Below are 26,828 nucleotides of genomic sequence, written 5' to 3'. Positions count from 1 at the left end.
TTCCCTGGTGGCCTAATGGGTTAAGGATCTGGCATTGTTACTGCTGTGGCGTGGGTTAGATGCCTGGCCTGGAAACTTCTGCATGCTGCAGGCATGGCCAAAAAAAAAGAAAAAATGAGCACCCTCATGATCACTGGTGGGAGCAAAACTGGCACAGCCTGCCTAAAAAACAAAGCCAAGACCCACAGCAGGGGTGTTAGTTAGGGTTGTGGCAGAAATTCATCCAAAGTGACTTAAGTGTATGCTTTTTCCTCTAAGCTTGCTCTTGATGTTTTGCTTCCATCTATAGAAAGGTATGAGCCCACAGCAATTGCTGCACTAGGTAATATACATCAACGTTTTGTTTCTTTTTCTTTTTTAAAAAAATTTAGCAGCTTTTATTATTTTTATTGATATGTAATTTACCTACAACATTGTATTACTTCTGGGTGCACAACATAGTGATCTGGTATTTCTGTTCATGGCAAAATGAAACCCAAAAACGAAGGCTAGTTACCATCTGTCACTATAGTTACTACGACATTATTAACTACATTCCTCACACCGTATTTTTCATCCCTGTGGCTTACATGTACTTTTTCTTAAAATGTGAGTTGTTGATAGGAATACATTTGTCAGGTCTTTTTACAGACTACATTTTCTGTCTTTCATTTTCATCTTAAACAGATATCCCACAAACAAATTTTCGCCGCTTACCTTTTGACCACTGCAGGTAAGAGTTTAGAGTTAAATGTTCCTGGCGATTGTTTTTTGGTGCTCAGTTGTTTGGCAGTGAGTCTGATTCCTGGAGGTGCAGGTGTAGCTATTGTCTGTGCCACCCCCACCCCCATCTTTACTGAACTGGGGAAAGGTGACCCAGCAGTGAAAACTGATGATTTTCTGCATTTTCTGTGTCTCTATTTACGTGCATTGTCTCTTAACTTTGCTCCTACTTTTCTGAGGTCGGTCAGCTCTGTTGTTAAGCGTGTTTTACAAATGAGAGAGTCAGTGCCTAGAGGAGGAAAGTTTCTTGCCCGGTGTCCCATCCAGGAGGCAGTGCCACTGAGGCCGAGCCCCGCCTTTCATGCTTTACTTTTGGCTCAGAGTCCAGGTGGTAGCCTGGGCAGCAGTCATTGGACCAGGGGCCCCCTTCCCCTTCCCTTGAGTGCAAGTCACTGGGGGGATTGTCTCAGCCATGGAGCCGCCTCTGTTAGACTCATGAACCTCAACACTGGGCTTGTGGGAGTGGGCAGGTCTGGTGGTCCCCTTCTTAGCCCAAGTTTGAGCCATGGTCATCTCTGTTCTGGACACATGTGTCTACAGAGCATGCTCCCTGCCTTGCCCCCTCTACCTCCTACCAGAGTTCTGCTTCCATAGGTTCAGGTGAGCCTTGAGAGCTGCATAGCTCCCCTGGGCATCCCAGCACCCAGTTGAGGCAGGTCACCTGGCTCCCTCAGGGGAGTGAGGGGCCGGGAGGGCTGGGGGATGCAGTGGTTGGACCTGCCCAGGGGCTCCTAGGAGGCCCCATGTATGGTGAGTGAGGGCTTTTCCTGCTCACTGCCCCTGCTCAGGGTTCCTGAACAAGTGGGGCCTAGTAATTGGCTGGATTTCTCCCCATTGCTTCCAGTTTTGTCCTTAGCCTCCGGGGAGTAGTCGTCTGAATGGGTGTCCTGGAGATCTTTGGTTCCCAGCTTCTCTGGGAGGCCTCTACTCTGTGGCTCGCCCATTTTTCAGCTAGCCTGGGTTCTGGGGTCTCCAGGCTTTTAGAACATGCCCTTAGGGCCCTGTTGGGAGGGAGGTACGCATAGGTTGTCTTGCTCTTGGGACCTTGTTTTGGGTCCTGTTCTGATCAGTCCGCAGCAGCACCACTAGGTTAGTGTCGAAGGCTGGGTCTGAGAGGGAGGTGGTGAGGTCGCCCCACCAGGGCTCCCTGGGGCAGCATCTGGGGAAGTGACCTCAATGCTGCCAGGCTCTCCAGGTCCTGGAACTGACCTGTGCTGACCAGACTCATAGGTGACCGGGTACAAACAAGCCTGGTTAGTCAGGCCTCTTGATGACTGACAATGGAGACCCTACACCGCAAAAGAGGGTTATTGGCCCAAGGAAGCCCTCCAGGTACAGTTCTCCACCTATGGGCCCTGCTCTTCCTACGCAGGCCCTCCACGTGGGCCTCTGCCTCCACCTCGCTGCATTAGGACTTAGGGCTCCCGGGTGTCAGGTTTAGCCCGAGTCACATGCCCACCCCTTGGAAATGTGGGGAGAATGGGGCACCCCTTCCCAGAGTCTCTTGGGATGGGAGAGACTCAGGCGGAGTAGAAAGATGTGGTCTTCTCTGTCTGCTTTGTGAGTTTAGGGGAGTGAATTCCAGTCCAGCCTCCCTGAAGCCACCTCCAGGGGCCTCACTGGGCTTGAACATGGTCACATGTATGATTTGACAAAGCAAAGGCTGTGCGGAGAACCAGCCAGCTGTCATCCCAAGGCGCCCTCACTGCCTCCTGGGACCCTTGCCTTGTACTCAATGGTCTGTAGCAGGAGCCTCTGAGGGCAGGGATTAGGGGTCCCCTCTGTGCCGGCCTTCACCCCAGGCTGGGCAGGGAAGCCCAGGAATTGTTGGGGAGCAGTAAATGAAGTGGGAAGGCAAGGGAGCAGCCGCCACTTTCCTGGGGTGACTCTGTCCTTCCTCAGTCTCTCTCTGCAGCCCTTCGCCTACCCGGTCTGCACCCCTGAAGGCGTCGTCTTTGACTTGCTGTAAGTTTTCCCTTGACATCTGCACTAATGAATGTGGTCACATGGTGAGGTTGTTGGCACTTGGAAGGGGATGTGGGGCCACCTGGGGCATTCACAGCCCCAGGCAGTGCCAAGCCGAACGTGCTGAGGTCGCAGCAGCCTGGGAATCCCTGGCTGGGCCTTTTGTGGACCTGGGAGGGACTCTCAGGGCATCAGGCACGAGGCAGCAGTGCTGCTATGATCTCTGCCCACAGTGGCACCGACCCTCCCCACAGTGGGGCCTGGGCATTCTGTGAGCCCTGCACCTGTTTCACAGTGTCAGCGAACCAAGCGTTTTTCACTTTATGAAAGCAGAGCCACTACTAAGGTGCACATTTTCCTAGTGTTGTATTTTGGGGTGTTTTGCTCAGTTTTATGTTCTGGCTTGAACCAGCTTCTGTAATTTTCTCATGGTTCAGACTCCTTTTAGAAAGTTTGGAAAATACTTTCAACTAAAAAGAAAACTTACCGTAACCACACTGTCCAGGATGAGCACTGTCAGTCCCTCACTCCTCCCTTTCTTGGGGTTTATTTGTAGTAACCTGGTTAAGGTTGTATGGTGAACATAGTTCTGGATCCGTTTTTCACTGAGTTATAATGAGAGCTTCCCCCCCCGCCCCCCCATGTCATGCAGAATCCTCAGGAAGTATGAGTTTTGATGTTGGCTCAGTATCTTCGTGTACACATGCATCCACGTGTATGTTCGTCTTTTCCCGCTGGTTTGTGTTGTTTACACATGTCTGTACATGACCGCGGTGAAAACCTTGAATGTACTTTGAAGAGCATGTCACCAGAAATCTCCTGTGGCCGCTCTGATGGTGCAGAGCCCCTGCCCACTCTCCCCTGGACTGCAACCTTGTCGTCAGGCTGCCCCAGGCTGCCAGCTGACACGCTCTTTTCCCTTCCTTCCAGAAACATCGTTCCTTGGCTGAAGAAGTACGGGACCAACCCCAGCAACGGAGAGGTAGGCAGCTGTGCTGGAGCCTTCGCGGTGTGGTCGGTGGACTGTCCCCTCCTCCTTCACACCAAGCCTTTCTAGACTGTTCCTCACACAAGTACGTGTGCCTGCAGCCATCTCTCCTCGGCACTGATGCTGCCACACACGTGACTGTCATCCCGCGGGGCTGGGATCAGCATGTCTGGCACTGCCTGCTCCTGGGGTGGCCATGTGTCCCTTCCTGTGGGCCCTATTGTTACAGACAGTGGTCAGTCCTCCCGGAACTGCTGGCCACTGGGGGGCTGTGTTCTCAGTTTGGGAGCTCCTGGCAAATTCTCCCCCCAGAGAGGTCACGCTGTTCCAAACTCCTGATGGCAGTGTGTGAGACAAAATGCGTTTCCGCAGACCCTGGACACCTCTGGGTACCAGCCGTCTCTGAGTGTTCCTCCTTAGAGGCAGCAGTGCTTTGCAATCTGCACCCCAGTGGTGAGGGCGGGTGAGCATGGTGTGTCATACAGGCCTGTGTGAAAGAGTCCCGGGTTAAGGTCTGGCTTACCTCCTGTCCACATGCCCCACTCACTATTGTCCTAAAGCCCTGGCTCCTGTGTCGTGCTCCTCCCCTCTGCTCTCCTGTCCCTTCATCTCAAGTTAGCCCTCCTTCCATTCACTCAGCAGGAAAGTGTTAGCCATGCTGTGTGGGGCCTGGCACTGCGAGCAGAGTAGGTGGGAGGCTGGATGCTGATCTGGGGAGGATGGGTGGGCCTAGGGACGTCTCTGGAGCAGCGCCATTGAGGCTGAGACCTGGGGATGAGGAGAGATGGTAGCAAATGGTCAGAGGCACATCAGGGGCCTTGCAGGCCCAGGAGGGAGCTTGGCTTTTTTCTGGGTGGGCCAGAAGCCAGGCAGGTCTTTAATCTGGAGTTTGCTGCATTCTGGCTTTTTGAAAGGCTCTCTCTGGCTGCTGTTTGGAGAACAGACTGCAGGAGGTTGAGGGTGGGGACCCTGGGCAAGAGGTGCCAGTGGACTTGAACCAGGGTGAAGGCTGAGGAGGTGGAGCCAAGGGCCTAGGCCACTGGGACGTGCTGAGACGTCAGGACAGTGGTGTCTAGGAGGATGGGTGGTCACTGTCTTGGCATGTCCTGTGTCTGCAGGGATGGGCAGGAGGAGCTGGGAGATCCAGCCTGTGCCCAGCATCGCAGGCTAGTCATAGAAGGCAGATCCCTCAGGGTCGGAGCGAGGGTGGAGGGGAAGGAATGGTTCAGGGAGGGGCAGGGGGTGGGCTGGAGATGGGCTGAGGAGGGCAAGCAGGGAGAGTGGGACCTCTGCTGGACTATGGAGGACAGGTCAGCTCCCCCAGGGTGTCAGGGGAGGTCACCATGATGGAGTCGGGCCCACTCTGGGGGTAGCAGGCAGTGTGGGGACCAGCATAGCTGGGACCCAGGCCCAGCGGTGGTTAGAGCCCTGTCTGCTGGGATGAAGCACACCCTGCATGGGTGGGTGAGGCCTGGTCCGCTCTGGGACAGATCCTGGAGGCTGTGTGGAGAGTGGAGGCCATCATTGTCATTGTCCTCCAGGAGGCCCACATGGACCCAGGTGCTGTGAGGCTGGGGGCACAGAGTGTGAGCAGTGTCCTGGCAGCTGGCTCCAGATGTGTGAGCTGTGGCCGGTTCAGTCTTGTTACCTGTTCCTGCAGGTCAGCATGTGCCAGGTCGCCACTGCGAGGGGCTTGTTTTCCGGGTACACTGCCTCCCCAGCATCAGGCCATGTCTGCCCCCCCGGAGCAGCTGTGTCGAGGCTGGGGTTCCTCTGCTGAGGGCCCTGCCCTGCCCCGTGTCCTGGTGGTTCCTTTTCTGCACCTGTCCCCAAGTCCCCAGTTGCCTCCTATTACTGTGTGCTCCATGGGTGCTTGTGGGTCCCAGACACTTGGCCCAGTGTGGCTGCTGACTCATCCATGGTTTGGGCTCCCCTCTCAAGGACTGGCCCTTGCCTTCGCTCCAGGCCTCCTGTTGGGGGAGTCCCCCTGGTGCCCCTGGCCTTGGAGGCGGGGCTTGGCCAGCCGTGTGGCCTCAGCAGAGCCCCTGCCGCACCTCTGAGTAGGGTCCCCATGGCATCAGCCACGGGAGGAGTGTACTGGGGGCCTCCGTGGGTCATGTGTGCCTGGAGGAGGGGGGCTGGCCATGGGAGCAGCCTGGGCGGCCCTGCCTCTGTCCTGGCAGAGGCGTGCCTGCACGGGGCATGGGGCAGTTGACCAAGGAAGGTGGCGGCAGAGGAGCAGGTGTGGAGAGGACAACCGGTGGCCGCAGGGGCTCCTCTGGCTGCCCAGACCCAGCTTTATTGTCCAGCTTCCCATAGAAGATTAAATCACAGGCACAGTACAGAAATTTTGAGAAATACCACATTTTTTCTTGGCACTTGGGTGTACTTATTCCTTTTCCCCCACTGTTTTTATTTCTCTGGTAGTTATACAGCAGAGCGTTAGGGTGAACACCTGTACCCACTGTCTGGCTGAAGAAACATTCATTTAAAAATTTCATGGGTGGTTGGTGCTCACCATAAAAATGCCTGAACGTTGTTGAGGCGTGAAACTACCCTCCCCGCCTCGGCCTCAGCTTGGGGGCACCTGGAGTAAGTTGCTTTGAGGGGGGCCGTCCATTCCAGGTTCACCACCAGGTCCTTGGGCCCCCATGCCATTTATAGTGGCAAAGGCTGGGGTGGTCAGAGGCTGCTATCTGCCTGTTGCACCAGCTTTGTGGCCTCAGTGTTTGTCATATTTTTCATTGTTATTAATTATTATTTACACTTTTCCAGAAACTGGATGGGAGGTCGCTGATCAAACTGAACTTTGCAAAGAACAGTGAAGGTGAGTGACTCCTTTATAACCAGCCCTGGGATTGGCCTGTGGAGCCTGAGGCCCTGCCCTCACTGAGTCCTTGTTCCTTTCTGATCAGGCAGGACATTTGCTTTTAATTTCTCAAAGATGTAATACTTTCTTCTTAAACATTTGGGTAGTTTAGAGCTGGGGGGTGTTTGGGGCACTTCTTCCCACAAGTGGGCCACGGGTGGCCTTTGTGGGCACAGCTGGGCCCCTCGGACACAGGCCCCGCCCGGCTGTGGCTCTGGTCTGGTCCCTGCTGGAGACAGAAACTACTTGGGCTGCAGCCCAGGGTGGGCGGCTCTGGGGCTGGTTTCTGCTCACCACTGATCATAAAGTCCAGCCCAGTCTTGGGGTCCCCCTGCTCTGCACCCCTCCTTGCTGTCCACTGTTCTGGTTGGCCAGATTGCCTGTGCTGAGGTGACCTTGTAGACACTCTTTGCTTTTGGTTCTTTGTGGGCAGTTCTCTGTGTTTTGGGGAGGTGCTTAAGCACTCAAGGCTGCCCAGCCCACGGCAGGTGCTGGCTCATGGTGAACCTTGGCTGTGAACCTTGGGGGACCAGAGCACGGGCCTCCCTGATGCCCACTGGGTGGAGCACCATGGGCTTCCGCTCAGAGCAGCTGCTTCAGGGAGGTCTACGGTATGTCCTCGTCCACAGATGTTTACTCAGTGCCTGCTGTGTGTGGAGAGCAAAACACGCAGGCCTCTCCCGAAGTGAAAGGAGGGAGGACATGGGACAGCGGATCCTCGTAGTGGGTCTGCTGCTGCGTGCGCCAGGGTCAAGTGAAGCAGGAGAGGATGCTGACACTAACAGGGTTTGAGTGGGACTCTTTTTTTTTTGTCTTTTCTAGGGCTGCACACGTGACACATGGAGGTTCCCAGGTTAGGGGTCCAATTGGAGCTGCAGTCACCGGCCCACGCCAGAGCCACAACGTGAGATCTGAGCCGCATCTGTGACTTACACCACAGCTCACGACAATGCCAGATCCTCAACCCACTGAGCAAGGCCAGGGACCGAACCTGCAACCTCATGGTTCCTAGTTGGATTCGTTAACCACTGCGCCATGATGGGAACTCCTGAGTGGGACTCTTGAGAAGAGCAGGGAGGGAGCCCTGTGGGGGAGGGGAGGAGGAGAGCATTCCAGGCAGAAGGCTCAGCCAGTGCAAAGGCCCTGAGGCTCAGCAAGGAGGCCGGTGTTGCTGGAACAGCATGAGTGGAGGCGGAAGTAGGGGTTGCAGTCAGGAGTGAGGTGAGATGGGGTACAGAGAACTTTCGAGAGATTGCCTTTTTTGGCTTTTTGTGTGTGTGTGTTTCAGTTGAAATCCTCAGGCACGGGAAAGTAGAGAGTGTTAATGGGCCGACCCCCTGCCCTCCATCCAGCCCCCAGCTTCCACTCCCACCCGCGGCCACTGGGTGTCTGATTTTGTCTTTGCTGCCTCCCTGTGTCTGCCAGGTGGTTTGAAGCAAATTGCAGACATCATACCATTTCACGCTTAGTACTTCTCAGTGTTTGTCTAAAAGCTAGGAACTTAAATGACAATCACAATGCCTTGGTCACCCATAGAACGTTATAGGAGTTCCTTAGTGTCATTGATTGTCCATCCAGTGGTCAAATTCCCGGAATGCTTTCATCATTATTTTCCTGTGGTTTTGAAGTCAGGATTTTTGAGTCCACCCAGCTCTGGGGCTCTCATCTACCCGTGTTCCCCCTTTTGCAGTGTATCTATGGGGACTTATTTGAACAGGCTCCTTGGCCGTGGTTGGGGGGTTGATGCCATAATCTGGGCGAGGGGCATGGGCGGTGAGGGGTTGAGCAAGGTTTGAAGGAAGGGCTACTGGTGGGTGTGAAGCGGTGCTAGGTCAAAGGAACAGTCCAGGTGAGCCTGGAAGGACGGCCTTCCCTGAGGGGTGGAGGCGGCCAGGGTGGCCACTGGGGTGGTTTGGGAGCTGATGGAGCCAAGTCCTTTGAGGAGGGCTGTGCAGGGGTTGGGTTTTGTAGGCAAGAAGTTCATGCTGTTGGAGGAGGGGGCCTGAGCAGCTGGCGGGCCCTTGAGGTCCGGCTCTGGGCACGCTGACAGCAGCATTCTGCCTCCTCCCTTTTCTGTCGGGCTGCCATCTGACCAGCCTCTCTGCCTGTGCCTTGTCACCAGGGAAGTACCACTGCCCGGTGCTCTTCACTGTGTTCACCAACAACAGTCACATCGTGGCCATCAAGACCACTGGCAACGTCTACGCCCACGAGGTGGGTTGTTGGAGCCCTGGGCTGGCAATTCCCCTGGGGCCCATGTACTGAGAGCCTCCAGCACAGCCAGGAGAAGGCAGGGGCTGCCTGCGGCCTCCGGATCTGAACCAGATCACTGTTGCCCACTGAGCAGGTCCTCGTTCCCACAGGGGCGTGGGGACTGATTCCCACAGCGATCCTGCTCTGGGGTTTGTACGTCCATCCCTGGAGGTTGCCTCCTTGGGGCTCGGGGTCCCAGATTCTTAGAGGAGCGTGGCTCGTTGGGAGACAGGTGTGACAGCAGTGTCTTGCCTGGGGCCCAGGAAGCTCCCCCATCTCAGCACATGCCCATCCTCTCCTTTATCCTTTCTCCACCTCTGGGTGGGCGTGTGGGGCAGGCATTGTGACAGTGGACTTGTCCCGGCTGTAGGCAGTGGAGCAGCTAAACATCAAGGCCAAGAACTTCCGAGACCTGCTGACCGACGAGCCTTTCTCCCGGCAGGATATCATCACCCTCCAGGTGGGTGTCCCTGGGGCGGCCCCTCCCGCCTCCATGTCCAGACAGTGTGTGCTCAGGACCCTCAGCGAGCACAGGACATGCCCATAGGTGTAGCCCTGAGTGGGTTAGTGAGAAAATCAGGGGTGATCTGGATTCTTCTGGGCTGGGCCCATTCTAATCAGAGACCGACTATGGGGTCTGGCAGCCTGCTGTGTCCTCTGGCTTATGGCCAGAGGCACCCATTTGCTCTGTGCCGGTTAGTGAGCAGCTACGCTTGTGCCCCAGCTCCATCCCTGCTTGTGAACCTTCCCAGGGAAGAGCCCCACCCAACCTAGAGCCCCTGGAGCCGCCTCTGCCCTCCGGGCCCGGCCCCTCTTCCCGTGCATGCCGCCTTTGTGGCACAGCAGCTACGCAGCCCAGGACAGGTTTAGCTGTGGTGCCAGGCTCTCTGCCACATGTGTCCTTTTTGCCATAGGACCCCACCAATTTGGACAAATTCAATGTCTCCAACTTCTTCCATGTGAAGAATAACATGAAAATAGTAGACCCAGGTATGTACGTCTGGGGCTGGCCCAGGTGCAAGGGATTTGGCAAAGGGTCAGCACTCCTGGGCACAGTCACAGCGGGCAGGAGTCTCACCTAGCTCTGCACAGGCCTTGTGTTTCCTGAGCCAAGGCTCCATTCTCCTTGCTTGGTGCCATCTGGGCCATCCTCCCAGTCAGAACTGGCTCCAGGGCCCCTCAGGTTCTCTGTGTGGGCGGGCAGGCTCCGTGAGGGGTGGTGAGTGCACAAGGCCATCAGGGTCCCAACAGAGCAGGGACAGAGCGGCAGACATGCTTTCTTCCTCCACAGGCTCCTCCCAGGAGGATATGGCTGTTACAGAGGCTCTGGTCACATTGGCCCTGTGTCCTAGCTGGGTCTTCTTCTCCCACCCGCCGGTCTTTCCAGGGCCACACCCGCAGCACATGGAAGTTCCCAGGCTGGGGGTCAAATCAGAGCTGTAGCTGCCACCCTACACCACAGCCACAACAACATGGGATCTGAGCCGCATCTGCAACATACACCACAGCTCACGGCAATGTTGGATCCTTAATCCACTGAGCAAGGCCAGGGATCAAACCTATGTCCTCATGGATGCCAGTCAGATTTGTTTCCATGAGCCACGATGGGAACTCCCCTAGCTGGGTCTTCTGTTCTCACAGTGGCTCTGGCCTCCCTTCCCTGTCACGACATCTGGGGACATTGCTGAGCTTGGCTGTTCACGGGCACCGTGCTGTTTTATAGATGAAGAAAAGGCCAAGCAGGACCCATCTTATTATTTGAAAAACACAAACACGGAGACCCGAGAGACGCTGCAGGAGCTCTACAAGGCATTCCAAGGGGACGAGGTGCTGGCGGCTACCATGAGGGTCCCTGAGAAGGCGAAGGTGGACAAGCTCAATGCAGTGAGTAGGCAGAGGGGTGTGCTGTTGCCACCTCAGCCCCTCTCAGCTCCTGGGGATGGACCACGGATGGGTGTGCTGGGGCCACACAGGGGAGGGGGCCCGAGCTGGGCATGTCCACCCGTGCTCTGGCCCAAGTGGCCAGCCTGGAGCAGATGTGCTGGGTGGATGGCTGCCCGATGGCTTCAGTGGCTCCTCACCAGCTAGCAGCCTGGGTGTGTGAGTCTGTGGGCAGAGTCACTGCCCTGCAGAGCAGGACGCTCGGTGCCCAGAGCAGACCCAGGGTGCTGAGCTGCTGGGGGTAGGGAGCTGGTGGGACATGGTTGCCTGGTGCAAGCCCCTCCCAGGCCTCTGCTAGGCCCTCGCCTTCACACCCCACACAGCTGAGGTTGGTCCTGAGGCCCCATCCGGCAGTGATGGCACCAGGATTTGCACCCTGACCTGTTCAGGCAGGGCCTCGTGAGCAGAGGAACATGGAGGAAGGGGGGCCTCTGAGGTTCACCCTCAAAGAATTATCCAGAAAACTTGGCACGGTACAGGAAGAAAGCTTGTGTTCCTCATCCTGCTTCTAACATGATGGCTCCTAGCATTTATTTCTTTCTGATGGGAAGAAAACTTTTAACAGTGTTTTAAAAATTTTTATTAAGAAACCTTTTTTTTTTTTCCTTTCTGCCTAGGCTAAAAAAAAAAAAAAAAAACATTGATCAAGGCTTATTATTATCTGTAAGAACTTGAAATGTTTAAGAAGAACTCAAGTTCCCAGTGCTCTGAACCCCAGTGGTGACCAGGCTTTGCCTGGTGTGTTTTTTGGGGTTTCTCTTGGTGTGAGAGCCTTGGCAGCTGGGCCTTCCTAAGGCCAGTGGGCTGCCAGCTCCCCATGCTGTCTTGCCCATCCCTGGGAGGCTCCTGCTGGCACTGTGGGTGGTGGCCAGGGGCACACCCCTGGAGGGGAGGCACTGAGCCGGCCTTCTGGTGTTGCTCAGCTGACACAGCTTCCTCTGCAGGCCCACTACTCCACCGGGAAGGTCAGCGCCTCCTTCACCTCCACTGCAATGGTTCCCGAGACCACGCATGAAGCAGGTAGTGGTCTAGCGGCCTTTGTCTCCATTGCCAGTGTTCAGTGGCCAAGGACAGGGCGCCCTGCCTCCTTGCCCCGTCAGCGCTGCTCCATCCTGCCTGGGCTTCTCGGCTCATAGACATCTCTGGAGCAGCCAAGCAGGGATGGGCTCTGCTTTCGGCAGGCTTGTGCCTGGGGTGAGGGTGGCTGTCCCCAGGGCTCACCTAGTGGCAAGAAGCCCTCCTGGTGCTGGGGCCACCCTGCCTCAGGCTCTAGCCCAAGCCCCCTTCCTCCTGTTCTTGGCTGGTCAGGCCACCCCCCAACCCCAACCCCTCCCCTCCTCCCTCCCCCAACACAGCCTGCCTCCCTTAATGGCTAAGCCCTTCCTTGCCCTGCCCCTACCCACCCCCTGCCCTGGCTGTGCTGCCCTCCCCAGCTCTGGGGCCCTCCCAGCCAAGGGCAGGCAGCCAGGCATCCTGGGCCTCTGCTTGCAGCTGCCATCGATGAGGATGTATTGCGCTACCAGTTCGTGAAGAAGAAGGGCTATGTGCGGCTGCACACCAGCCACGGGGACCTCAACCTGGAGCTTCACTGTGACCTGGTAGGTGCACGCCCCTCTTCTTACTCCCTCAGGGGCCCGTAGCTGGGTGCCACCCTCCCTGGCACATTGCCGGCTCACCTTCCATGGCACGAGGACCCCAAGGGTGTCTCTGATCCTTGCATTGCTGCTGTGGCCTCACAGAGGCATCTGGCCTGTTTTGCAGACACCAAAAACTTGTGAGAATTTCATCAAGCTCTGCAAGAAGCAGTATTATGATGGCACGGTCTTCCACAGGTCCATCCGGAATTTTGTGGTGAGAGCCCCATGCTGGCCACAGAGGGCGACGCCTGTGGCCTGGGCCTGATCCTTGGGCCAGAAGCCTGTAGGCTAACCCCTCTGGCCCCCAGCCCAGCCGACCACACGGGGCTTGTCGGGGGGACCTGAGGAGCAAGCAGCCAGGACTCACTAGCTTTTGTTCTTCCTGCAGATCCAGGGGGGTGACCCCACAGGCACAGGCACAGGTAGGTGCTGGAGCTGGGTGTGGGGAAGGCCCACATGCTGTGTAGCCCACCGCCCCTCGCAAGCCCCTCACCAGCCTACAGGGGGCCAGGTCTGCTCCCTCTCCCCGGGTGCTGCGACAGGAACCGCTGGTCTCCTGGGCCCTTTGCTCCCTGTCCTGGGGGCTGAGCCCCTTGCAGGAGCTCTGACGAGGCTCCCTGGGAGCTCCATGCAGATATCTGAGCTGGACCACATGCGACCTGGCCACTGTTGCTGCCATGCGCTCCCTCCTCTTCCAGGCGGGGAGTCCTACTGGGGAAAGCCCTTCAAAGACGAGTTCCGGCCCAACCTCTCACACACAGGCCGAGGGATCCTCAGCATGGCCAACTCGGGGCCCAACACCAACAAGTCTCAGTTGTGAGTCCAAGGGCGGCCATGGGGGTCGCCTTGGGGGTGGTGGTGCTTGGGGAGGGGCAGCTCCTGCAGGCTCCCCGTCAGCCCTGCCCTCAAAGTGTGGCGACCTGAATCTAGTCTGGAGAGTGTGGGGACACGTCCAGAGCTCCCTACATGCTAGGTGTGTACACCTCTGTGTAAAACGAGTACTCCACAGGATGCAGGTGTGGTTGCGGGCGGCCAGGGCCCAGGGACCACGTGAGAGGTAGAGAATTCTGCCGGAGCACCCACCTGGGTCCTGGTAGGTCTAAGCTTTGGTGCTGAGAGGGTGAGAATGGGCCAGAAGTCCAGGTTTGGGCATCCCTCTGTGGCACCGGGAGCCATGGGACTCAGCCTGGCGGAGGGGAGTGTTTTCCCAGGAGCCACATGCTGCTGGAGGTTGGTGTGGGCACCCCAGGTTGCTGATGGCACGTTTGAGGGCGGTTGGAGGGGCAGCTTCTGTGTTTGCTGGGTCACCTGCAGAACTACCTGGCTTAGGGGGTCGGGCCCCAGGCAGGTTTTTTGTCTCTTGGTCATTCTTCTCTAGGAGCTTTATGATTCCTTATCTGCATTTCAAGTATCTTTTTTTTTTGTCTTTTGTCTTTTTAGGGCTGTACCCGTGGCATATGGAGGTTCCCAGGGTAGGGGTCTAATCAGAGTTGTAGCCGCCGACCTTCACCACAGCCACAGCCACAGCCACACCAGATCCGAGCCGCGTCTGCGACCTACACCACAGGTCACAGCAACACTGTTTCCAGGTCACAGCAACACTGCCTCCTTAACCCACAACGAGTGAGGCCAGGGATTGAACCCGCAACCTCATGGTTCCTAGTCAGATTCGTTTCCACTGTGCCATGATGGGAACTCCCCAAGTATCTTCCAGAGTTTAAAAGCTTCGTGGGAAGGTAGCACAACTTCTTACCTATTCTGCGTCCAGCCTGTCTCTCGTGTGGCATTTCCCATTGTGCCTAAGGCAGCTCCACCTCCCCCACTCCATGTAAGTCTGGGGAAGCTGTAGAAGGCTTGCTTCTGGGCCTCTCGTTTCTCCATGGCGTTTGTGTGTGGACGTGAGCACTGCGTTTCTGCGTACCCCTGCCTCAGGTGGGTTGCAGACTTTTTGGTGAGGTTGTCCGTCACAGCAGTCTCACCCCGGCAGCTTCGGCTGGTTGGCCCTGGGCAGTGGTGGAGCCAGGGAGGGGCTGGGACCATGCCTGTGGGGAGCCCCCGAAGGGTGGAACATGCCCTCGTGCCCTGTGGGCTGCTCCCCTAGCTCAGGTAACGTGTTCTCGTGATGTTCCCATAAATCCTCCAGCAGGGCCTCCGCAGAGAAGGCACCCTGCAGACCCCATCCTTCTGCACCCATGTGACATGTGCCTGCCCCTGTAGGACACTTTGTCACTCACCCTGGCTCTCTGTGCCAGGCTGTGCAGTAAGTTCTAGAAGGCAGGGCCACCCTCACTGTGTCCACATCATCTTGGCTTGACTTGCTTGCTTTCTCTCTAATCAGGACGTTATTCCACTTGGAGTGATGTGATTTGTATGTCTTTATTTTTTTCTGTGGCTAAGAGTCTATTCCCCAGTTGCAGGCGGTACCCCTTTCATCCTCTGACATGTGTTTTAGGAGGGGCCTGTGGTTTTGTAGTTCTCTTCACACGGGTCCCCTGCCTTCTTGAGTAAAGCTACTCCTTAAGGGTTGTATGGTTTGTGATCTTTAGGCAAATAGGATTTTTTTTTTTCCTTTTGTCTTTTTAGGGCTGTACCCATGGCATATGGAGGTTCCCAGGCTAGGGGTCGAATTGGAGCTACAGCTGCTGGCCTACACCACAGCCATAGCCACGCCAGATCTGAACCGCGTCTGTGACCTACACCACAGCTCATGGCAATGCCAAATCCTTAACCCAATGAGCAAGGCCAGGGATCGAACCCGCAACTTCATGGCTCTTAGATTTGTTTCCGCTGCGCCATGATGGGAACTCTGCAAATGGGACTTTTTCTCCCCTAATTCTGGGTGATTATTGCTCATGTAGTGAAAAACTAGTCTATATCCAGGCACTTTGTCAGATTCTGTTCATTTTCCATTAGTTTTTACTGTGAGTATCTGGGTTTGGGGGGGTCCTCTCCTCTGGTGTGAAGTCCCCTCTGTCGCGCTGCAAGGGGAAGGCGTGGGTCTCAAGCTCCCCACTGATGCACACACTGTCCCTTCGTCTGATCTGGTTCATCCTTGGGTGAGGCTGCCAAGTTGGTGGACACTTAGCATCTGCTACTGGGTCGTGTGCTATGAATGTAGCCACTGGACCTTGCTGGCTGGACTGCAGACTGTGCCTCTGTCTCCAGTGGGCGTGGCTGGGGCATGTGCACTTTGATGGGTCTGAGTGTGGCGCCTTACAGCCTGGGGCAGGGCAGCAGCTGCTGTGGGATCGCTGGGCAGGGCGGCATGTGGAGTGCTCTGCTGGCCCCTTGGCTGCACCTCACGGGCCTGTTGCTAGTTGACATTCAGCCAAAATGAGCCTTGTCCATCTCTGATTCCCCCACCCCTCACCTCGCCCCCATTCCTGGCTATATCTGCACCTGTCCTTTCTCGGGGCCCACGAAGGGGTCTGTGGTCAGTTTCAGTTTTCACCTTGAACTGCTCCTTCCTAGCTTCTTTCTCTCCTTTCTCACCTTTGCGTCTCTGCCACTGAGGTGTCGGCGACTGCCCTGTGGAGTGTGTGCATCTCCTGCCCACTGCTCGCTGCTGCAGCTGTCAGTGTGCTCCTGGTAGGGCTGTGTGGGGCGGCAGGGCCACCTGGAGGCAGGGCCACATAAGGGTGGTAGTTGCTCTGCAGGGTGTTGGTGCTGGGAGGGGTAGTGGTGGTGTCACTTTTGTTATTGTTCCTAATTCTGGCTTAATTAGCAAAGAACACTGCTGTTGGGTCTGTGGTGTTCTTTTTTTTGTTTTGTTTTTTTGTCTTTTCTAGGGCCACACCTGCGGCATATGGAGGTTCCCAGGCTAGGGGTCTAATTGGAGCTGAAGCCACTGGCCTACACCACAGCCATAGCAACTCAGGATCCGAGCCACATCTGTGACCTACACCACAGCTCACGGCAACGTCGGATCCTTAACCTGCTGAGCAAGGCCAGGGATCGAACCTGCAACCTCATGGTTCCTGGTCGGGTTTGTTAACCACTGAGCCACAACAGGAACTCCCAGATATGTGGTGTTTTTCTTTATTTCTAATATTGTGCTTTGTCTTTCAAAGAACTCACTTTAGGCTTTATTGCCCTTGTGTTCTGTCTTGGTTTCCCTTTTATTGTTTTTCTGTTTCCCTCCTAGTCCTTCAGGTTTATATCCTCTCTTCAGTTTCTTTCTTTTTTTTTTTGTCTTTTTGCTATTTCTTGGGCCGCTCCCGCGGCATATGGAGGTTCCCAGGCTAGGGGTCCAATCGGAGCCGTAGCCACCAGCCTACGCCAGAGCCACAGCAACGCAGGATCCTAGCCGCGTCTGCAACCTACACCACAGCTCACGGCAACACCGGATTGTTAACCCACTGAGCAGGGGCAGGGACCGAACCCGCAACCTCATGGTTCCTAGTTGGATTCGTTAACCACTGCGCCACGACGGGAACTCCCTCTTTCTTTTTTTTTAAATCTTTTTTAGCCACCCCATGGCATATGGAGCTCCTGGGCCAGGGATCAGGTTGGAGCTGCAGCTGCCGGAACCTTTAACCCACTGTGCCGGGCTGAGCATCGAGCCTGTGTCCTCCTCCAGAGATGCCACCTATCCTGTTATGCCCCACCCGGCATCTCCTTAGTTTCTTTAACTGTTAGAAATGAAAACAGGAGACCCACATGGTGGCTGGAGGTGGGGGCTGAACAATTTTTGAAGGCTGATGATTGGGTGGGCTCAGGAGTGTACTCCCTGTGTGGCTGGTGACACATGTCGATAAAACTTGGTTTCTTGTGGGCTGTGGGAACGTAAGGGCCTCACACCACTTCTCTAGAGACCACTCTGTGCCCTCGTGGGCTCTGACCAACCCCATATGCCCCTTCCTGTGTCTGTCTGCTCCACCCTCTCTGCTTTCAGCCTCGAAGATTCATGAAGCTCTGAAGCAGTCTTTTTCATGTCGCATACCTAGATCTTGGTTTATTTTGATTCAGCCCAACAGTCCTAAGTGTGCGCTCACCGTTCCAGTTGCCGCTGCTTCCTGTGACCATAGCTTGTGCTTTCTCCTCTGTTGTCCTATCCTTTGCTTCCCTCCTTCCTGCTCTGGAAGCTGATATCTTCCTTGGGCTCTTAGGTCAGAAGCCATCTGCATCTCAAGTCTGAAGTTACTGCTTTGCATCCCTCCTTCCGGTCACCCTGGCCATCTCGCCCAGGCGTCTTCTCAGGGAGTTTCATTTGCCTGTTTTTATACCAAATCAGAGGTGAAGGTTTTCGAGGCTAGGCCTTATGTTCATTCCTGTGTGTCTCCACGTCCCTACCCTTTCTGCTCCTTGCTTCCTTTCTTCCAGTTCAGCATTTGCAGTCCTGGGATGGGTATCTGCCCCACGGGAGACTGGCAGCAGCCAGGCCTGGAGGCAGGACCCTGCCCCCTCCCAGGATGCCTGCCTGGTGGGGGGCCTGGCAGGGGCTGGGGGTGAATGACACCAGCTTCATTGCCTGACCCTTACCATGCCCTGACGGCGGTCTCCTTCTCCAGCTTTATTACCTTCCGCTCCTGCGCATACCTGGACAAGAAGCACACCATCTTTGGGCGGTAAGGAGCTGTGCACGGCAGGGTGGGTGGTCTCCTTCCCCCTGGGCGCCCTCGCTGCCTGCCCCCAGGCTGGCCCTGCTCTCACACCGGTGGGGATATAGGGCTGCTCTGGAATGGGGAAGGCTGGCCCTCCAGACTGCGGGCTCAGCAGAGGAGATTGCTCTGCGCCCTGGCTGGCTATGCTGTCCCTTGAGTGACCCTCAGTCTGGAGTCTGGGCCTTCCTGCCCCTCCATCTCTTGTCCAGGGCTCGGCACTCTTCCTGAGAAGGCCCAGGTGCTGTTCCCTGCTTTGCGGCTTCATCGTCTGTCACAGCCCAGCTCTGGGTGTTGCTATAGACATTACACAGTCAATGAGTGGGAACATGTCCTAGTAAATCTTTACTGACAGAGCCAGTGGCCTGCTGACTTCACTCTTGCTGCTCCTTCAGCCCCTCATCTCCTGGGCCTACTGGCCTGTGGGGGGTCTTGGCCTGTGAGGGAGCCCTTCTCGGCAGATTCTCAGGTGCCCCATCATTGTCGTCCTACTGCAGGGTCGTTGGGGGCTTTGACACACTGACAGCCATGGAGAATGTGGAGAGCGACCCCAAAACCGACCGCCCCAAGGTATGTGCCGGTCCTTGGGCAGGGCGGGGGTCTGGGCCCGCTGCCGCCTGCTGGCCCTGCTCATCCTTCTTGCTGTTGCCAGGAGGAGATTCGCATTGACTCCACCACAGTGTTTGTGGATCCCTACGAGGAGGCTGACGCTCAGGTGAGGGGGCCCTCAGGGGCGGCCCAGTCCTGCCCCCGCCCCAGGAGTTCGCCACACCCAGTTCAGGGGTTCAGGCCAGCCATTGCCTCACCAGATTGCCGAGGAGCGGAAGAAGACGCAGCTGGAGGCAGAGGCCCCAGAGAGCACAGCCAAGCCGAGCCAGCCCAAGCAGGGGAGCCAGGGTCCCCAGACGTACCGCCAGGGGGTGGGCAAGTACATCAGCCCAGCGGTCGCGTAAGTGTCCATGGTATCCTCCTGGGTCGGAGCCCTGAGGCTTCTGTGCGGGATGGAGGGATGGGGGATTTGGGGTGGGGGTGCATGCAGCTGAGGGCTCCCCACTTGAGGGCCTGGCACCCATGCAGCAATGGAACCTGCTGCTGCTTTTCCCAGGAAACGGGTAGCAGAGGAAGAAGCATCAACCAGTGCAGCTGCCCCAGGGGCCAAGAAGAGGCCTAGCCGAGGCTTCGGGGACTTCAGCTCATGGTAACAACGGGCCTGCAGCTTGGGATCCTGGTAAGGACACAGGGCTGGGGCCTGTTGCACGGTCCCCTTTCTCAGCCCTGGGAGCCACATGTCATATCCTCCCTTCTTTGGCAGAGGGGTCTAGCCCTTAGACTGGTGTGGGGTGGAAGGAAGGGCTGTGTCTGCTGATCCATGTCCACCCATCCCTGATTCTGTCATCTTCTCAGGGATGTCCTGTCCGCTTGGTGTGTCCTTCAACCAGCAGTATCACCTGGGACCTGGTTAGAGATTTGGGGGCAGGACTCCTGACACCGATCAAGCCAGAGGACCCTGGACTAGAGCCTTGATGTTTCTTTCAAAAACTTTTTCTGCTGCCTCTTGCTTAGGCTCACTGGGTTTTCCCAGCTCATCCAGCAAGGGTCACAGGCCCTCAGCCTGGGCTCCCCTCTGCCTTGGTCTGGAGGGCAAGGCCAGCCAGCTCCCAGGCCCCAAGCTGCTGTGTCTCCACCCAGTTCCTCTCCATCTCAGGGCCCGGCCTTGTGCTCCAGCGCTGATCCACCCGCCTGCTCGGGTTTCCTGGGTGCCACGCCAGCATTTTCCCATCTTTCTATTAAAGATCTTCATAAAGCCTGGCCATCCTGCTCCCTTCATTCTGCAGCCTTCTGACCTGACACCACTACCTCAATTTTCCAGAAGTACCTGCAGGAGCTCGGGGACAGCTGCCTCCTCCCAGGACCCCATCTCTCTCTGCTGTGAGGCCCACAGGCACTGCCACCCCTTACCTGCTCCCAGTGCCCGTGTCCTAGGCCAGCACGGCTGCCACCCCCCATTTCTCTCCTTCCCTCCTCGTCCCAAAGCTCACAGGAGTAGGTCATGACAGCTCTTACTTCTAGAATGTACCAGGCCTCTTCCCATCTCACTTGCCTTCTTTGAGCCTGGCGTGTACCTCCACACTGTTAACAGCATCTTCCCCACTCGGGTAGGCCCCCACCCATCACTCAGCTGGGGACCTGCGTTCCACAGTGACCACCCCACCTCCCCTCCCAGCTACAAATTGATAATGCACATGCGTGAGGCTTACGCACGGTTCTGCATCAGAACTGGGTGTGCGGGGAGGAGACGCTGGACTGGGCATGGTGACGGCCAGTGTAAATGCCACTAGGGGGCGCCTGCTTGGGGCTCGTGGACCCCTGGGGCAGGTGGTCTCATCCCTCAGACTGGTGATGCTACTGACCAGGAGACGTTGGGTGCCAGAAGCTTTATTTTTGAACCTCACAGACAGATGACAGGGGGCTGGACATGGGACGAGGGCAGCTTTTCGCATGGGCTCCACAGACCCGCTCGGCGGGCAAGCCTTCTGGCTGGCCTGGGCTTCTGTCCCTCCATCTGTCCAGCGGCTGTGCCCACCTGCCCTGAGGGAAGGCCGGCCCCCCTGGGCAGCAGGCCCATAGTGCTGCTCACAGTGGGAGGACAGGCCTGCCCAGAGCCTTTGCCTTTACATTTCTGTAGGTTGGTGTATAACTGAAATTAGTTTTCTAGATACTGAAAATGCTCAGATTTTTTAAGTCCCTGGTGAGGTCATCAGGTAAATTAAAGGACTTTTGAAAAAATTCCCATTTCTGATCCTTTCTAATATATCTGACAGATGCCATCAAGAGTAAGTGTTAAAGTATAAAAATACTATATATATATTGTATAAAACAGCAACAGAACTAAGTCACATTTCTAAAGCAGATGTACTGTGCAGAGGACACTACATAGTGTAACAAATGCATTTATAATCCTGGCATCACCTCCCACTCTTTTCAAGGAAAAAATATCTTAAATAATTTAAATAAAAGCCATGGGGTAGTATTTACCATTTAGGAATTTAAGAGGGTGGAACATCCCAGCACTTTGCTAGCACATCTGGCTGTGGTCTCATGAGTACCCTTCCTGGAAGCCTGCTCACGGTCAATTCATTTGGTTTCAAGTGGAGCTCGGATTTTGCAGAAGATCAACAAAAAAAGTGGTAAGAGTTTCTGTTGGTGTCAATTATGAGAACACAAAAGTAACCATGGACCACTGATAGAAATGCTTCAGTGCCACCACCGAGATGGTACAAAACCAAAGTGCTCAAGTCAGAGGAGCAGTGACTGTGCCCAGAACATACAAAAGCTATAAAGCTAAATTGAGTATGTACAGAGATCGGGCAGAGGAACTGGAGATTCCTCGGGGTCTGAGAGTATCTCTCGGGGGAGCATGCTGGCCACGGGCCAAGGCTCAGGGAGGAGCCCAGCGAGAAGGGAGACACCAGCTCAGAGACTCGTATTCACTCCTCCAGACAGGTGCAGGCCAGGCCTTCAAGGGTTCACTGAGGACCAGGCTGAGGGTGGCTGCTGTTTCCTGGGGCCCTAGATCTGAAGCCTCCTGGGTGACAGGGCCCAGCTCACAGGGCAGCAGAGCACCTGCAGCTGGAGGCCTGAGCTGGGCTGAGCACTTCCTCGGCACCTCGAAATGCATCCAGGCCTGCTGGGCACAGCGTGGACAACCCTGCTCTCAGGACAGCCAGGCTGCGAGTCGTAGATGGAGTGCCAAAGGGAAGCCTAGGTGAGTGGCTGGGCCAGACCCCCAGGATCCTGATGTACCAGCGGGGACTCGGGGCCCAGGGTAGGCTGGGGTCGGGGAGGGGCCTCTTCTGACCGGTTGACAGTGCCTGCTCCATCCCCAGCTAGCTCCAGCTTGTGGCCATGGGACCAGCTTTGTCTAAGGGAGCTTCAGAGCTGGCCCGCTGCCCTCCTTTTTCCCTGTCCCTGGCTCTTCCTGTCCCTTGGCCTGGGGTCCCAGGGTCTCATGCCACAGTGATGACACTGAAGACCGCAAGACGCCAGGAGTGGCGGGCCAGGTTGACACTGAAAACCAAAATTAGGAATGCTTTTTGGCCTCCCTTCTCTGCAAAATGCCAAAACCCCTGTGCAGTGCCCACGCCCTGCTGAGGCATGGGTGGGTCGGAACTTGAATGTGAGGCAAAAATGCAGGACTTGGGAGGCTGCTGGACCCCATCTGTCAGCTGACGGGACAAAATGTCTTCAGAGCTTAAACCTATCTTGCAACTTATCCTTTTCTGAAAAACTTTTCAAACAAACTGGCAAATCTTAAGTTTGTGAGTTTGCCCTGTTTTGGCCTCTTTCATATGCAAAAAAAAAAAAAAAATCTTCAAGTACATCGGAGCAGGAAAGGAAATCCAATTTTACTTGGTCCAGTGCTTTAAACTGTAAGCCACGGACCAGCCAGCTGCTCAGTGCCCCACATGGAGTCCCCAGTGGAGCCTGTCAGGATCCAACTTTGCTAATGACTCCTTCGCTCACTTTCTAGATTAAGGAGCCAGTGGCTTCAATAAACAAGATGATCCATTAGACACATTTCTCTATTTATAGCTTATCTAAAATGCTATCAGTGGTGTCCTCCTAAAAAACACCCTTGGTGTATAGATTCATAGACTGCTTCCAGAAGAATCCTAAGTCAGCACGGCCCTCACAGGTCATCTGTCAGAGGAACAACCCATGTGTCCTGCGAATTGGGGAGGGAGTGGCTCTCATACCTTCACCCCAAACAAGAGGGGAGACTGGCCCTCTGAAGCTACCCTGCCTGTGGTCTCTGGAGGTGGGGTTTGGTCTTCTATGAGTATGAAAGAGCATGGCCAGACACTACCATAAAGGCATTGGTTAAAAGAAGGTATTAACTAGATGGGCAAGTCATCAGTCAGTTAAGTCTTTCGCTTGATCTTGAGAAGTTAAAAAAAAAAAAAAGTCATTGAAACATCTCAGAAACAACTGTGTACGTGAAGAGGACACAGACGGGAGGGACACCTTACCCACAGGATGGGCCATAGAGGCCAGCCTTCGAGGCTCAAGGTCAAGAAATATTGTCACCCAGAGGTTCCCATTGCATTTACCGTCTTTCAGAAAATAGGATTCAAAAGAGAACAGGAAGTTTCCACTTTACTCCCAACCATTGTCTTTGATCATGTGAGCAAGCTCAATGATAAATTTTCCTTCCTTATATTTCTGACTGCTTTCAAAGGCATGTTCCTGGAAAAAAGAGAATAAGTTTCAGGGCAGAATCTCTGTCAGTTTTCAACTTCAGTCCCATCTGCCCAGAAAACAACTGTAGTACCACGTCTCCCCACAGGCTCCTGGTGCCTTGCGGACCAGGGCTGTCTCAGTGACCCGCCCGAGGGCAGTGCAGGTCTACCTGGACTCTGAGTGACAGTTAAACTTGTAGGGAACTATCGATGCAAGCTTGCTACAAGCACTGGCCATGGTGGGGGGAGCGGAGCTCAGGGTAATGGGGAGTAAGGGCTCTGGGGTCACACCTGATAGAGGAGGCCCTTGGCAGGGTGGCACACATTGGCTGCAGAGACAATTCCCATAACGAGGCTGCCAGTGCTAGAGTTTGGGGTAGGGGACATAGGACCCCAGGCAGGTCCCTGGTAGGGGTCCACGTGCTGCAGAGGAGTCTGCTGCGAGAGTGACTGCAGAGTCACCTTCACTGCACCAGCCTCCCTGCCCTGGTGCAGGTACCCTCAGCTGTTCCCATCACCCCTTGGCATGTTGTTTGCATGGTGTTTGTTCCCCTGACCGGGCAACTCACATATTTCCATCCAAGTGTGGTCTTGCAGTTCTCGCAGTAGATGTCCGCCACGGCGTGCAGGCCGGTGAGAAGGACCCGCTCCTCCGCGGGGCCGCAACCCACATTCACCCTGTGGGGAGGGAGGTGCTGGGACCTGCCACTGCCTCTGGGCCCGCAGCGGTGTCCTTCCTGAGTATCCCTCCCTGCCCCACTCCCATATGTCCCAGGGTTCGGGGGGCTGTGGGGAGGTGCCCTTGGTCCTGCTGTCACCTGAGAAGTCCCATCCGCCCGCAGGGGGAGCAGGAGCAGCAATACTCACACAGAATTGAAGAGGTAGGCTCGGCCCTGACTCCCCTGAAAGGACTGCAAAGGAAAAGGGGGTTTTAGGCCATTGTGGGGATTAAAGTGATGCCAAGTTTTGCATTTTGGGTTGAAAGTGGAGGAGCTACGTGTCAGGCCTATGACCTCGATGTGAGTGGGGGCTGCCTGGCAGGACCAGTGAGCATCAGTGCTCCTCTGATGGGGCCCCAGGGCTCTGCCAGGATGGGATGCACCACCATCTGTCAGAGATTAAGGCCAAGGGGAGGTTTCCATTCTTTTCCATTTGAAATTTTTTGTTTTTTTTGGCCACAGCAAACAGCAAGTTCCTGGGCTAGGGACCAAACCTGTGCCAAAGCAGTGACAACACCAGATCCTTAACCAGCTGACCCACAAGGGAACTCCTCCATTGAAAATTTTAAGTCAGCCCAAGATGACTCCTTTCTTTGAGGAAAGCTCTCAGCACATTCACACACTCTTGAGATGACCAAGGAGGCAGCAGAGGACATTTGTGCCCCCTTGACACTCTGGCCAATTCCAGATTTCATGGCCATAGGAACCAGGGGCCACGCCAGATGGGGTTGCCAGGCTCAAGTGACCAAATGGGACGGAGAGACCTCAGAGATAATCTGAGAAATGTAAACCAAACATGCACCTTTGGTTTTTGCCTGTCACGTAGGCCGAGCTCATAGGCTGCGATCAAAGCCGCCTGGGGCAAAGGAGATAGTCTCCACCCGCAAAGGGCACATGCATAGACCCAGCAAGCCCACTGCTGAGGAGAATGTGCCAGAAAGAGCCACTAGATCAAAGGCAGGAAGTGGCAAGAGAGGAAGATCAGGACAAATCGGGGACAGGGACAGATAGGTTGTGAGTGGGTGTGCAAAGACAGCTGTAAAACACTGCCAGCTGTGAAATGACAAAAACAGACATTACACACCAAACCACCAACCATGAGAACTCAGGAATGGCTGTGGGGTGAGGAGGAAATGGCAGGTCCTGTCTTCACATCATGGACACAGCCACAGTTAAGGAGGGCAGAGCTCCAGCTGATCCTCTGTCCACATCTCACCGGAGCAGAAGTGAAGCCTGCATTTCAAGTCCTGACCTCAGGGCCTCTTCACTGCAGCCTAGAACCTGGCCTCAGGCCAGCAGTACTTTGGTTTAAGAATCAGTGCTGACTTGGAAGCAGCCTTCCCTCAAGTGGCTTTCGAGGCTTAGGAATGTTTGATGTCCAATCTGACAAAGAATCATCCTCCTCAGGCTTCAATTTTCCAGCCTGATTTTCCAACTCCCCCACCTATTCAGCATGTCCCTCTTTTTTCAACAGGGCTTGGTAACCTGATCTGATCTGTGGTTCAGACTTGGGCCAGCCTGACCCGAGCACAAAAGTAGCCACAGCCGATATATCAATGGATAAGCACAGCTACAATCCCCCAGAACCATGCATGAGTGGGTATGGCTGGCAGGACCTGTGGACAGTCTGCATAGTGCACAGCTCAGCAGCAGCCAGAGGCTCCCTGGGCTGGATCACCTGTTAGTGCAATGGAGACCCAGAAGCTTGTGAAGCCCAGCCTCACAAGCTGGGTTACGGGAGAGCAGTGCAAGGGAGGAGAGCAGTCATTTCCTCCCCAGCTGCAATGCCAGGCCCAGCCTCTGGCACACTCCATCCTGAAACCCTCCTATGACATCAGGCCAGCCTCTACCTGGCAGGCCTCTGCTCTGGATTACAGCCCACCAGATCTGGGCTCCTTTGAAAGCAGCTTGCGTTTCCTTTGGCCACTAATGACGAACCCCACCCCAATCTGCTCACAGCCCTGGTGCAGCTCTGCCTCAGACACTGTGCCCAAGAGACTGCCCTTCCCACCTGAGGCTTCTGGGCCAACGGGGCCGCAAGAGGAGTGACAGTGGCCCAGAGGATGACTTGTCTGACAGTTGTTACTTAAGATGATGGACAACAGCTTCTCCCTATTACCTTGTCACTGAGCGAGGAAATAAATGTTTTTCTAACCACCTGAAACAAGAAGCCTAAGCAGAGAGTCTAGAAACTTCCTGATAGACTTTGTTTTCAAAGGAGTAGAAGGCTCACTGGGCCCAGAGAGGCAGACCCCTGAGGGAACATTAACGCTCCACTGTGTTGGCACCATTTCAAATGTTCCCAAGTGGTTGGTTATAAACATGACAAACTGCTAATTGAGCTCAAAGCAATGAGGACAAATCCTGCTCTTTCCACATCCAGAGGCCACCTTGCAGTGGCTGCATTGGAGCTCCCATCCCAGCCACCTTCCTATAAGGTCCCATTACCCCACCGCAGCTGCCTTCCTTCTTAACCATTCTGAGTTTTTAAAATTTCTTCATCCTCTATCACTAAACTATTTCCACAGATTTTCCGGGCTTCTTCGGTTCTGACAATGTCCTCTGGTTTTACATTAATTTTAGGCCCAGCTTCCAAAACTCCCCACTAGGCAAAGACCAGCCGCACCTGCTCACACACACCCTCCAACAGCACAGCACACGAAGGTGGTCCAGGGCTGTCGGGGTGCATCTGCTACTCGGGCTCAGGGCCTGGCCAGACCACTTGCCTTGGAGATCAGCTCGTCGTGATTGGCCAGATGGGCTCTGCAGTGGACACAGCTGTACGTTCGATGGCAATTTGGCAGGTAGGCTTGGAAAGTTTTGGACTTTGTCATCTTCACCATCTCCACTGGAC

The 26,828-nt window shown here is 55.4% G+C and overlaps 2 protein-coding genes across 5 annotated transcripts in view; one reads left to right on the top strand and one right to left on the bottom strand.

Annotated features, from left to right (window-relative positions):
- The window catches only part of PPIL2 (peptidylprolyl isomerase like 2), a 25,113-nt gene extending 3,539 nt beyond the window's left edge, over window positions 1-21,574 (top strand). Inside the window, exons 3-21 of one of the 4 annotated variants that reach the window (XM_047762526.1) lie at window positions 667-712; window positions 2,665-2,727; window positions 3,658-3,709; window positions 6,491-6,542; window positions 8,707-8,798; window positions 9,208-9,297; window positions 9,752-9,827; window positions 10,561-10,721; window positions 11,723-11,798; window positions 12,270-12,376; window positions 12,540-12,629; window positions 12,804-12,837; window positions 13,114-13,231; window positions 17,926-17,982; window positions 18,513-18,585; window positions 18,668-18,730; window positions 18,825-18,964; window positions 19,121-19,243; window positions 21,516-21,574. In XM_047762526.1, the coding sequence (XP_047618482.1) occupies window positions 667-712; window positions 2,665-2,727; window positions 3,658-3,709; window positions 6,491-6,542; window positions 8,707-8,798; window positions 9,208-9,297; window positions 9,752-9,827; window positions 10,561-10,721; window positions 11,723-11,798; window positions 12,270-12,376; window positions 12,540-12,629; window positions 12,804-12,837; window positions 13,114-13,231; window positions 17,926-17,982; window positions 18,513-18,585; window positions 18,668-18,730; window positions 18,825-18,964; window positions 19,121-19,217 (1,487 nt within the window). In that variant the 3' untranslated portion in view covers window positions 19,218-19,243; window positions 21,516-21,574. Of the gene's footprint in view, window positions 1-666; window positions 713-2,664; window positions 2,728-3,657; window positions 3,710-6,490; window positions 6,543-8,706; window positions 8,799-9,207; window positions 9,298-9,751; window positions 9,828-10,560; window positions 10,722-11,722; window positions 11,799-12,269; window positions 12,377-12,539; window positions 12,630-12,803; window positions 12,838-13,113; window positions 13,232-17,925; window positions 17,983-18,512; window positions 18,586-18,667; window positions 18,731-18,824; window positions 18,965-19,120; window positions 19,244-19,419; window positions 20,296-21,515 lie in introns of those variants that run through there. The other 3 variants (XM_047762527.1, XM_047762524.1, XM_047762528.1) reach the window with 3 other exon arrangements.
- Window positions 20,436-26,828, bottom strand: YPEL1 (yippee like 1). Its single transcript, XM_047762529.1, has 4 exons — window positions 26,701-26,828; window positions 24,123-24,166; window positions 23,825-23,933; window positions 20,436-23,262 (listed from the first exon to the last, which is right to left on the bottom strand). Exons 1-4 carry the CDS (start codon window positions 26,815-26,817, stop codon window positions 23,173-23,175), a joined length of 360 nt encoding a protein of 119 aa, XP_047618485.1. The 5' UTR covers window positions 26,818-26,828; the 3' UTR covers window positions 20,436-23,172.

Source organism: Phacochoerus africanus, chromosome 15 (genome assembly GCF_016906955.1).
Source record: "Phacochoerus africanus isolate WHEZ1 chromosome 15, ROS_Pafr_v1, whole genome shotgun sequence".
Classification (NCBI taxonomy): Eukaryota; Metazoa; Chordata; class Mammalia; order Artiodactyla; family Suidae; genus Phacochoerus; species Phacochoerus africanus.
This window is presented reverse-complemented; position numbering and strand designations above follow the sequence as displayed.